At 45.7% G+C, this 13,151-nt stretch overlaps 1 protein-coding gene across 1 annotated transcript in view; it reads right to left on the minus strand.

The window, feature by feature from the left end:
- Positions 1 to 4,237: 4,237 nt before the first annotated feature.
- LOC135507532 (bifunctional epoxide hydrolase 2-like) overlaps positions 4,238 to 13,151 on the minus strand; it is a 29,393-nt gene continuing 20,479 nt past the window's right edge. Inside the window, exons 9-15 of the mRNA XM_064927040.1 lie at positions 12,830 to 12,982; positions 12,147 to 12,189; positions 11,785 to 11,887; positions 11,039 to 11,108; positions 10,864 to 10,944; positions 10,457 to 10,515; positions 4,238 to 4,757 (exon numbers count right to left, since the gene is read on the minus strand). Coding sequence (XP_064783112.1) covers positions 4,673 to 4,757; positions 10,457 to 10,515; positions 10,864 to 10,944; positions 11,039 to 11,108; positions 11,785 to 11,887; positions 12,147 to 12,189; positions 12,830 to 12,982 — 594 coding nt within the window. The 3' untranslated portion in view covers positions 4,238 to 4,672. The remainder of the gene's footprint in view (positions 4,758 to 10,456; positions 10,516 to 10,863; positions 10,945 to 11,038; positions 11,109 to 11,784; positions 11,888 to 12,146; positions 12,190 to 12,829; positions 12,983 to 13,151) is intronic.

The raw sequence follows: 13,151 nt of genomic DNA on the forward strand, positions 1-13,151 counted from the left end.
AGAGAGAGAAAGAGAGAGAGGAGAGAAGGGGAAGAGAGAGAAAGAGAGAGGGAGAGAAGGGGAAGAGAGAGAAAGAGAGAGGAGCGAGAAGGAGAGAGAGAAAGAGAAGGAGAGAAGGGAAAGAGAGAGGAGCGAGAAGGAGAGAAAGAGAGAGGAGCGAGAAGGAGAGAGAGAAAGAGAGAGAGGAGAGAAGGGGGAGAGAGAGAAGAGAGAGGAGCGAGAAGGAGAGAAAGAGAGAAAAAGAGGCAGGGGTTGAGTATGGGTTTTACGTCTTCAGTTTAAAGGGATGAGTGCGAAATAATATGAGATGAAATGCAATTTGTTGTTGTGGTGGTGTGGTCAAATGAAACAACGGAAAGTATGAATCTGTTGTGTTCTAGGGAATGAAAATACGTGGCACAATAAAGGAAGGCATTTATTTACAAATATCATTGCATCTTCAACGCCCTCCTTTCCTTATGTTAATATGTGTGCTATTATGAATGTGTGTAGAGCATCGTGGAGGAAAGCTGGAAAATTCATCTGCAATAACATTTCCGGAAGCATAAATATAAAAAGTTGTTGGATCACGCCGGTCCCTCCTCTCTGTGCATCAGTGGTCCCAGTGGGTCTAGAAACATTGGTGGTATTGATCCACAGTTGTCAATAAGTCCTAACACCATCGCCTGACAGAGAGTGGTTTGTGTCAGGTGACCTGACAGAGAGTGACCTAACAAGAGAGTAACCTGACAGAGAGTGACCTAACAAGAGACCTGTCACACCCACAGCTGCTCAGTCTTGAAGACAGAGAGTGACCTGACGGAGTGACCTAACAAGAGAGTGACCTGACAGAGATAGGGGTTCTATTTAAACGCTGAGGCTAAAACACACACACATAGGAATATGCTAATGGTATACATAGGAATATGCTAATGATGTACATAGGAATATGCTAATGTGTATATAGGAATATGCTAATCAGTTGGTCTGTCCTTATAATGTCAGGTTAGGGGCGGGGTCATGCTCTGTAGCTGAGAGAGAGATAAACAGAAAGATATCAACAGGAAGAGATAGTAGCTAGAGAAAGACAGAGAGAGCTAGATAGAAGAGATAAACAGAAAGAAATAGATAGAGAGAGAAAGAGAGAGAGAGAAACAGAAAGAGATAGATAGTAGCTAGAGAAAGATAAGAAACAGAAAGAAATAGACCTCAGTGACAGCAGAAAGAGAGAGACCTAGAGAAAGAAACAGAAAGAGAGAGAACCTCAGTGACAGAAGAAACAGAGAGAGATAGTGACTAGAGAAAACAGAAAGTGAGAGAGACCTAGTGACAGAGAGAAACAGAAAGAGAGAGACCTCAGTGACAGAGAGAAACAGAAAGAGAAAGAGAGACCTCAGTGACAGAGAGAGAAACAGAAAGAGAGAGAGACCTGACAGTGACAGAGAGAGAAACAGAAAGAGAGAGAGAGACCTCAGTGACAGAGAGAGAAACAGAAAGAGAGAGAGACAGAAAGAGAAACAGAAAGAGAGAGACCTCAGTGACAGAGAGAGAAACAGAAAGAGAGAGAGACAGAAAGAGAAGAGAAAGAGAGAGACCTCAGTGACAGAGAGAGAAACAGAAAGAGAGAGACCTCAGTGACAGAGAGAGAAACAGAAAGAGAGAGAGACCTCAGTGACAGAGAGAGAAACAGAAAGAGAGAGAGACCTCAGAGACAGAGAGAGAAACAGAAAGAGAGAGACCTCAGTGACAGAGAGAGAAGCAGAAAGAGAGAGACCTCAGTGACAGAGAGAGAGAAACAGAAAGAGAGAGACCTCAGTGACAGAGAGTGGGTGATTGTCGCTGGGTTACAGAACCAGTGTGACGCTGTCCAAATCATCACCCAGTAATCTCCTCCCATCTCACCCAGCCCTCAACCTTTCTCACAGCCAGTTTAACAGTGTGAAGCCCAGTGCAGGAAAAATACCATTAAAATAGGGCTTTCAATCAACAGGAGAACACACAGTCGACAGAACACCTCAAATTATATTTGTTGAATAATAATGACATTATAGTTGTTAGCTAGTAGGCATTTTAATAGTTAAGTTATGCTAGAAGACAAGCTATTAATAACTAATATAAACTGGGTGGTTCCAGCCCTGAATGCTGATTGGCTGACAGCCGTGGTATATCAGTCTGTATACCACAGGTTAGGACAAAACATGTATTTTTACTGCTCTAATTACGTTGGTAACCAGTTTATAACAGCAGTAAGGCACCTCAGGGGTTTGTGGTTTATGGCCAATATACCACGGCTATGGACTGTATCCAGGCACTCCACGTTGCATCGTGCCTAAGAACATCCCTTAGCCGTGGTATATTGGCCATATACCACACCTCCTCGGTCCTTATTGGTTAATTATATCTCTGCCCGTGTGGATAAAATAAACTCAAGACAGGCAGTCCACAAAGTAGCCTAACCACAACATATCAAATAGACGGGAGTTTTTTCATCACTGGTTATTTAGAGAAATCACGATTTTGAAGGGTTTTAGTATCTTTTGAATTTTGTAAACTTCAAAAGAGAGAGGGTGGAGCTCCTAGATCCGGTTCTAGCACCTCTTCATATCTTCTCCTAACATGTATGGACCCAGAACTTAACCGAGCAGCTGACCAATTACGCAATACTTTAGTTCTGTGTTCTTGGGGGATACATTTTTGCAAAACGAGAATGGAATATTGCTGCTCACAACTGCACAGATATACACAACATTACCACACTGTTTTTATCTGCATATATTAAATCGTCACTTTCTCATGAAATGTCTCATTTAAAGGGGAAGTTTTGAGACCTCGTGCTAGAAGTGTTGTGGTTTCAGCCTTTTTTGCCCACTGTGGGTGTATCTCTTCAGAAGAGTCAAGCGTTGTCTGTATCAATAATCAATCATTATGAATGCTCAGCCTATTCCCTAGTGCACTAGAAAGTGCATTTTCAAAAGTAGTACACTTAAAGGGGATTAAATTGTCAATCAATCAATCAAATGTAATTTATAAAGCCCTTTTTACATTAGCAGTTGTCACCAAGTGCTTTGCAGATGCCCAGGCTAACAGAGAGCAAGCAATGTTGAGGCAGAAGCATAGTTCAAAAACCTCTCAAGAAGGAAAGTTAGCATTTATTGGGATGACTCGTGTTCTGGAGGCAGCTCTGCAGGGTGGTCACCAGCTGGCACAGTCACAATGTTATAGAACCTAACCTTAAGCACACTGTTAACCTTATGCCCAACGTTCAATTATATACTGAACAAAAATATGAAGTGTTGGTCCCATGTTTCATGTACTTAAATAAAAGATCTCTGCCAAGTGGGTGGGCCTGGCTCCCTCCTGGCTCCCTAGTGGGTGGGCCTGGCTCCCTAGTGGGTGGGTCTGGCTCCCTAGTGGGTGGGTCCTGGCTCCCAAGTGGGTGGGTCTGGCTGCCAAGTGGGTGGGCCTGGCTCCCTAGTGGGTGGGCCTGGCTCCCTAGTGGGTGGGTCTGGCTGCCAGTGGGTGGGTCTGGCTCCCTGGCTGCCAAGTGGGTGGGTCAGTGGGTGGGCCTGGCTCCCTAGTGGGTGGGTCTGGCTGCCCTAGTGGGGGTGGGTCTGGCTCCCCAGTGGGGTGGGCCTGGCTCCCCAGTGGGTGGGTCTGGCTGCCAGGGTGGGTGGGCCTGGCTCCCTAGTGGGTGGGCCTGGCTCCCTAGTGGGTGGGTCTGGCTGGCAAGTGGGTGGGTCCCAGTGGGTGGGCCTGGCTCCCTGGCTCCCTAGTGGGTGGGTCTGGCTCCCCTGGCCCAGTGGGTGGGCCTGGCTCCCTAGTGGGTGGGTCTGGCCCTCCCCAGTGGGTGGGCCTGGCTCCCTAGTGGGTGGGCCTGGCTCCCCAGTGGGGGCCTGGGGTGGGTCTGCCTGGGTGGGCCTGGCTCCCTAGTGGGTGGGTCTGGCTCTGGCTGCCAAGTGGGTGGGCCTGGCTCCCTAGTGGGTGGGTCTGGCTCCCAGTGGGTGGGCCTGGGGTGGGCCTGGCCCCAGTGGGTGGGCCTGGCTCCCTAGTGGGTGGGCCTGGCTCCCAAGTGGGTGGGCCTGGCTCCCTAGTGGGTGGGTCTGGCTCCCTAGTGGGTGGGCCTGGCTCCCTAGTGGGTGGGCCTCCCCAGTGGGTGGGCCTGGCTCCCTAGTGGGTGGGTCTGGCTGCCAAGTGGGTGGGCCTGGCCTGGGTGGGCCTGGCCCCTAGTGGGGGTCTGGCTGCCAAGGGGTGGGTGGGTGGGCCTGGCTCCCTAGTGGGTGGGCCTGGCTCCCCAGTGGGTGGGCCTGGCTCCCTAGTGGGTGGGTCTGGCTGCCAAGTGGGTGGGCCTGGCTCCCCAGTGGGTGGGCCTGGCTGCACAGTGGGTGGGCCTACGACCCTGCCCAGTCATGTGAAATCCATACGTTAGGGCCTAATAAATGTATTTAAATTGACTGATTTCCTTATTTGAACTATAACTCTTTGAAATTGTTAGATGTCACGTTTATATTTTTGTTCAGTATATATATATTTTTTTATATAGCAAATTTTGACTTTGCAGCTGGTCCATCTCGTGCAAATGGCTCAGTTCTGCCTCCAGGACTAGACTCATCCCAATAAACGTCAAGCTGCAAGAACCAAGGAAGAAACCTAGAGAGGAACCAGGCTCCGAGGAGTGGCCAGTCATGGTAACTGATCACAGCTTGGGTGTCACGGCAACCCCCATGTTGCTGTGAGTGTCCTTCAGCCATGAGATCAGAATGGTGTTCAGCTCAGATGGCCTGAAAAACACACACACACACACACACACACACACACACACACACACACACACACACACACACACACACACACACACACACACACACACACACACACACACACACACACACACACACACACACACACACAGCCAATATAAACACCCAAGGTATGTCTAATCTATCTGCCAATATACACAAATATTCTTGCTAATACACCACAGTTTATACCACAAAAATATATTTTTGAAATAAAAAATGAGGCGAGGTTTTCAGGCTAGGTTTAGGCTTAGAGTAAGGGTACGGGTTAGGGTTAATGTTTAGGGAAAATAGGATTTTGAATGGGACTGAATTGTGTGTCTCCACAAGGTTAGTTGTACAAGACTGTGTGTGTGTCTGTGTGTCTGTGTGTTTTGTATTAGTGCTGAGCGATTAGTGCTTTTTGAGGTCGGTTCAATTTTGGTTATAAAAAATAATCACAGATTTAAATTAAAAACATGAATTAATGCATTATGAAATGATTTTAAAGTATTTGAGATATTTTTTTTAAATTTTAAAGCTTCCCTCAGTCATCACCTGCCTTCATCCTGACACTGGGTTGCTATGACAACACAATGTTAGTGAACGACCATTACTGCCTATCACCTATTAAACATTATTTATTCACATTACATACTTTAATGCCTACTGCCTACTGGAGAACTTATTTGTATTGCTTTTAATCTTTTTAATGAATTTATCTTCTTAACACTTTGTTCTAGCTAGCTATTTGTGTAGGTAGTTATCAAGTAACCACAATGATAGGCAGACACCATATATATTATTACATAACTTCGTTTTTATTTGATTACTTAATACTATTTTAAATTCTTGAATAAAGTCATCTCATATCTTCTCAGGCAGTAGCAGCCAGAGACCCATCTAACGTCAGTGAGTGTACGAGTAATCATATTGAGCTGTGCTCGTAGCTAGCCATCTGACAAAATCATTTTGACTCGTTCTTCAAAGTAGACAACGCATACAGTACTCATACCCCTTGACTTATTCCACAATTTGTTTGAGTTACAGCCTGACAACTGTAGCTCTGGTCCTGGTCTGTTACATACCTCAACCACATTTACACTTCTTTCACTACAACAAAACAAATGTTTAAAGAGCTTTAGTCCCACTTGTAAAGTTACCATCTTTTTTTTTTTACATTTATTTAACCAGGCAAGTCAGTTAAGAACAAATTCTTATTTTCAATGACGGCCTAGGAACAGTGGGTTAACTGCCTGTTCAGGGGCAGAATGACAGATTTGTACCTTGTCAGCTCGGGGGATTTGAACTTGCAACCTTCCAGTTACTAGTCCAACGCTCTAACCACTAGGCTACCCTGCCGAATTCAAAGTGGATTCAATGTATCACCCATCAGACAGTAGCTCATAATCACAAAGTGATGACATGTTTTTAGAAAATCCTTCAGATTTACTGATAATGAAATACAGAAATATCTCATTTACATACAGTACTAGTCAAAAGTTTGGACACAACTACTCATTCAAGGGTTTTTCTTTATTTTTTACTATTTTCTACATTGTAGAATAATAGTGAAGACATCAAAACAATAAAATAACACATGAAATCATGAAGTAACCAAAAGTAGCCACCCTTTGCCTTGACAACTTTGCACACTCTTGGCATTCTCTCAACCAGCTTCATGAGGTAGTCACCTGGATTGCATTTCAATTAACAGGTGTGCTTTGTATGGTGGAAATTACACGCCTACGTTATAATACTATCATTGCATCACATGGTTGTGTTATGCAACAGAATAGAATAGTATATATTATAACTCTCTATTGTGTCTGTGTGAACTGAAAGTGGGAGATAACACTGACAGGAGATTTACGAGGTCTTCGGGGATTGCAAATTTCATCTCCGCTTTCCAGAGTTAATGTTTCTGTTCTATACGGTACCAGGGAGACATGGCTCCAGTATGGGGTTGGGGGGGCCAGACACTGGTCTCTACACAATGAAAACGTTTTTTTTTTTACAGCAGATACTGTCTGCTGTGATTTATAAGTATATTGTATACTAATCCTAACCTTGTGATCCATTCCATACATCTGTTGTGTGTTATGTAAACTGAAGGAGGATGGATTTTGATATAAAATGCTGTGGCCCAAACCAGCTGGTTGAGTTCTCAGCGATCACCTCCAGGAGTGATTACCGACCAGCTGGTTGAGTTCTCAGCGATCACCTCCAGGAGTGATTACCGACCAGCTGGTTGAGTTCTCAGTGATCACCTCCAGGGGTGATTACCGACCAGCTGGTTGAGTTCTCAGTGATCACCTCCAGGGGTGATTACCAACCAGCTGGTTGAGTTCTCAGTGATCACCTCCAGGGGTGATTACCGACCAGCTGGTTGAGTTCTCAGCGATCACCTCCAGGGGTGATTACTGACCAGCTGGTTGAGTTCTCAGTGATCACCTCCAGGGGTGATTACTGACCAGCTGGTTGAGTTCTCAGTAATCACCTCCAGGGATGATGACCGACCAGCTCCATTACTGCAGTAATTAAATAATACAGTTTGATTGTTTTGAAGAAATCTAAAGTCTCTCCTTTTGATTACAATAATAATAATAATTTGTGGAATATCTTTTTTTCTTAATGCGTTTGAGCCAATCAGTTGTGTTGTGACAAGGTAGGAGTATACAGAAGAAGCCTATTTATGGCCATATTATGGCAAGCAAAGATAAATGACATCATTACTTTAAGACATGGCTACTTTGAAGAATCTCAAATATAACTTTTTTTGGGTACTACATAAGTCCATGTGTTATTTCATAGTTTTGATGTCTTCACTATTATTCTACAATGTGGAAAAACTCTGGCATTAGTAGGTGTGTCCAAACTTTTGACTGGTACTGTACATGGATAGGACCAAGGAAGGGTAGAAAACCATTTCTAGAGTGTTGAAAGTTTCCAAGAGCACAGTGGTCTGAGAATCATTGAGAAAGTGAAAAAATATGTAAGTACCCAGACTCCCTAGAGCTGGCCGTCTGACCAAACTGATCAACCGGGCAAGAAGGACCTTGGTCAGGGAGGTGACCAAGAACCCAACGACCACTCTGACAGAACTACAGAGTTCCTTGGTTGAGCTGGGAGAACCTGCCAGAAGGACAACAGTCTCTACAGCACTTCACCAATCTGGGGTTTATGGGAGAGTGGCCAGACGGAAGCCACGGCCGAGAAAAAGGCACATGAACTCTGCCTGGAGTTTGTAAAAAGGCACATGAACTCCGCCTAGAGTTTGTATAAAAGGCACATGAACTCTGCCTGGGGTTTGTAAAAAGGTACATGAACTCCGCCTGGAGTTTGTAAAAAAGGGTATATGAACTCTGCCTGGAGTTTGTAAAAAAAGGCACATGAACTACGCCTGGAGTTTGTAAAAAGGTACATGAACTCCGCCTGGAGTTTGTAAAAAAGGCACATGAACTACGCCTGGAGTTTGTAAAAAGGCACATGAACTCCGCCAGGGGTTTGTAAAAAGGCAAGACTCTGAAAGACTGAGAGCCTAAGGTGAAGGATAATGTGGTCTAATGAGACAAAAATTTTACTCTTTGGCCTGAATGCAAAGACCTACTGTATGTCTTGAGAAAACAAGGCACAGCTCATCACCCATCGAACACCATCACTACCGTGAAGCAAGGTGGTGGCAGCATCATGCTATGGGGATTCTTTTCAGTGGCAGGGACTGGGAGACTGGCAAGGATAGAGGGAGCAACGAATGGAGACAAATACGGGCAAATCCTTGATGAAAATGTACATTTCAACAGGACAATGACTCCAAGCATAGAGCCAACACAATGCTGGAATGGCTTCAGAAGAGAAATGGGAAAGTCCTTGAGTGAAGAATAGAATCCAATTGAAAATCTGTGGAAAAACTTGAAGATTGCTGGCCAATGATGCTCCCCATCTAACTCAACAGAGCTTGAAAAATTCTGAAAGGAAAATTGGTAGAAAATCTCCAAATCCAGATGTTCAAAGCTAATACAGACTGTTAATAATACCCAACACTGTTAAGCTAATACAGACATTCCCAAGACGAATCAAAGCTGATCCAGACATACCCAAGACGACACAAAGCTGATACAGACATACCCAAGACGAATCAAAGCTGATCCAGACATACCCAAGACTGTTAAGCTAATACAGACATTCCCAAGACGAATCAAAGCTGATCCAGACATACCCAAGACGACACAAAGCTGATACAGACATACCCATGACAACTCAAAGCTGATACAGACATACCCAAGACGAATCAAAGCTGATCCAGACATACCCAAGACTGTTAAGCTAATACAGACATACCCAAGACGAATCAAAGCTGATCCAGACATACCCAAGACGACACAAAGCTGATATAGACATACCCAAGACGAATCAAAGCTGATCCAGACATACCCAAGACTGTTAAGCTAATACAGACATACCCAAGACGAATCAAAGCTGATCCAGACATACCCAAGACGACACAAAGCTGATACAGACATACCCATGACAACTCAAAGCTGATACAGACATACCCAAGACAACTCAAAGCTGATACAGACATACCCAAGACGACTCAAAGCTGATCCAGACATACCCAAGACGACTCAAAGCTGTTCGAGACATATCCAAGACGACTCAAAGCTGATCCAGACATACCCAAGACGACTCAAAGCTGATCCAGACATACCCAAGACGACTCAAAGCTGTTCGAGACATATCCAAGACAACTCAAAGCTGATCCAGACATATCCAAGACGACTCAAAGCTGATCCAGACATACCCAAGACGACTCAAAGCTGTTCGAGACATATCCAAGACAACTCAAAGCTGATACAGACATACCCAAGACGACTCAAAGCTGATACAGACATACCCAAGATGACTCAAAGCTGATCCAGACATACCCAAGATGACTCAAAGCTGATCCAGACATACCCAAGACGACTCAAAGCTGATCCAGACATACCCAAGATGACTCAAAGCTGATCCAGACATACCCAAGATGACTCAAAGCTGATCCAGACATACCCAAGATGACTCAAAGCTGATCCAGACATACCCAAGACGACTCAAAGCTGATCCAGACATACCCAAGATGACTCAAAGCTGATCCAGACATACCCAAGATGACTCAAAGCTGATCCAGACATACCCAAGACGACTCAAAGCTGATCCAGACATACCCAAGACGACTCAAAGCTGATCCAGACATACCCAAGACTGTAAAGCTGTAAACACCGCCAAAGGTGCTTCTTCAAAGTATTGACTCAGGGGTGTGAATACTTACGTAAATGAGATATTTCTGAATTCCATAAATAAACACATTTGCAAACATTTCTAAAAAACATTACTTTGTCATTTATGGTGTATCGTGTGTAGATGGGTGAAAAAGAAGATTGTATCCATGTTGAATTCAGGCTGTAACATCAAAATGTGGAATAAGTCAAGGGGATACTTTCTGACGACACTGAAAATAGAACTCAAGTAATTGAACCGACATCGATCAATTAGTTGTTTATTAATCGTTCAGCACTAGTGTTTGTGTGTGTTTGGAGGGGGGAGGGGGGGGTTACTGAGGTCAACAAGGACAGATGGTTAAAAGGTTGACACTATGAACTCTCACACACACGCGCGCAAGGGCATGGACAAAACACACTCGCAAACAAATTGTGGCCCACCTTTCCATCTGGGTCCAGTGTCCACACTCCTCAATGTGTCCTCTGGTGAGGTTGGGAATCTGAAACACACAGACCTGACACATTGACGTATATAACACACACACACAAATGTGTCTGCTTACAATGTGTATGTGTGCTTGTGTGTTTATGTGTCTGTCTGTCTGTCTGTCTGTCTGTCTGTCTGTCTGTCTGTCTGTCTGTCTGTCTGTCTCTGTCAGTATACGTGCGTCAAATCAAAGTTTATTTCTCGCCTTCACAGTATACAACAGGTGCAAAACCATTCAGCGATGCTCTCCTAACCTATGATCTCCTAACCTATGATCTCCTAACCTATGATCTCCTAACCTATGATCTCCTCAGTCTGTCTGTGTGTGTCAGTCTGTGTGTGTGTGTGTGTGTGTTATCACCATGTTTTCCATTCCCCTGGAGAAGACAGGCAGCAGAACAGGATCTTTACCCGCGGTCACCATCAGAGCTGGCATCAAGAGCTACAGACAGACACACAGACACACACAGGAAAAGTGTAATTTATCAACATACTGTATAACTGTGTCAACGTAACACACACAAACACACCCCTACCTTAGCTCTGGGTCGGGAGCATAGCCATTTCCAGTTGCTCACAACATTACGGTACCAGTTCAGCGGCCCTCTGGAAAAACACACAACACTGTCACTCATTTCTCCTCCTCCTCCTCTTCCAACTCTCCTCCACCTCCTCCTCTTCCACCTCTCCTTCTCCTCTACCTCCTCTTCCACCTCTCCTCCTCCTCTACCTCCTCTTCCACCTCTCCTCCTCCTCTTCCACCTCCCCTCCTCCTCTTCCACCTCTCCTCCTCCTCCTCTTCCACCTCCTAGACCTCTCTTCCTTCTCCTCCACCTCTCCCTCCTCTTCCCCTCTTCTTCTCCACCTCTCCTCCTCCTTTTCCTCTCCTCTTCCTCCTCTACCTCTCCTCCTCTACCTCCTCTTCCACCTCTCCTCCTCCTCTACCTCCTCTTCCACCTCTCCTCCTCCTCTTCCACCTCCCCTCCTCCTCTTCCACCTCTCCTCCTCCTCCTCTTCCACCTCCTCTACCTCTCTTCCTTCTCCTCCACCTCTCCCTCCTCTTCCCATCTTCTTCTCCACCTCTCCTCCTCCTTTTCCTCTCCTCTTCCTCCTCTACCTCTCCTCCTCCTCCTCCTCCTCTTCCACCTCCCCCCTTCTCCTCCACCTCTCCTCCTCCCCTTCTTCATCTTCCTCCTCCCCTCCCCTCCCCTTCACTCATCCCCTCTATTTCCTTATTCCATCCTCCACCCTCTCTCCTCTTGGCCAGTGTGTGTGTGTGTACCTGAATCCCTTGTCTTTGAACTGAGTGATGTAGAATTGCAGAGCGGTCTCACTGAGGATAGAACTCCTAGGTATCTCGTCTGGTAGTCCTACGAACAGACCACCTACACACACACACACACACACACACACACACACACACACACACACACACACACACACACACACACACACACACACACACACACACACACACACACACACACACACACACACACACACACACACACACACACACACACACTTTAATTTATTATTTATCCTCCAATCAGAATGTCAGTTTACCACATGGGACCCCATAGGTCAACCCTTCAGTCCCAACCCTCCAATCAGAATGTTACTTGGAGTTCCTGTCTGACTCACCTCTGGCACAAACTCCCGAAGTGTTGATAGTAGGAACATTATCCTGGAGAACAACACAACAGAGGTACATTTCATTAAGTCTGTCTGTCTGTCTGTCTGTCTGTCTGTCTGTCTGTCTGTCTGTCTGTCTGTCTGTATGTCTGTCTGTCTGTCTGGGTGTCTGGGTCTGTCTGGGTCTGGGTGTCTGTCTGTCTGTCTGTCTGTCTGTCTGTCTGTCTGTCTGGGTGTGTGTGTCTCGGTCTGGGTGTGTGTGTCTGTGTGTGTCTCGGTCTGGGTGTCTGTGTCTCTGTCTGTCTGTCTGTCTGTCTGTCTGTCTGTCTGTCTGTCTGTCTGTCTGTCTGTCTGTCTGTCTGTCTGTCTGTCTGTGTCTGTCTGTGCGTGTGTATTTGTCTGTCTGTGTGTAAGTCTGTCTGTGTGTAAGTCTGTCTGTCTGTGTGTAAGTCTGTCTGTCTGTGTGTAAGTCTGTTTGTCTGTGCGTAAGTCTGTCTGGGTGTCTGTGTTTTTGCCTGTGTGTGTTTGTGTGTGCCCTCGCGTGTGTGTGTGTGTGTGTGTGTGTGTGTGTGTGTGTGTGTGTGTGTGTGTGTGTGTGTGTGTGTGTGTGTGTGTGTGTGTGTGAGTGAGTGAGTGAGTGAGTGAGTGAGTGAGTGAGTGAGTGAGTGAGTGAGTGAGTGTGTGTGTGTCACCTCATCTCCACTGCCACGGAAGAAGATCTTGAAGGTCCTTGCCAGATCTTTCTCCATCTCAGTCTCAGCTACACCCTGTAGAGGAGTTATATAAGGACAGGTCTCTGTTACACCCTGTAGAGGAGTTATATAAGGACAGGTCTCTGTTACACCCTGTAGAGGAGTTTCGTAAGGACAGGTCTCTGCACACCCTCTACCCTGAGGGAGTTATATAAGGACAGGTCTCTGTTACACCCTGTAGAGGAGTTATATAAGGACAGGTCTCTGTTACACCCTGTAGAGGAGTTTATAAGGACAGGTCTCTGCTACACCCTGTAGAGGA

The sequence above is a fragment of the Oncorhynchus masou genome, chromosome 21 (assembly GCF_036934945.1).
Source record: "Oncorhynchus masou masou isolate Uvic2021 chromosome 21, UVic_Omas_1.1, whole genome shotgun sequence".
Classification (NCBI taxonomy): domain Eukaryota; kingdom Metazoa; phylum Chordata; class Actinopteri; order Salmoniformes; family Salmonidae; genus Oncorhynchus; species Oncorhynchus masou.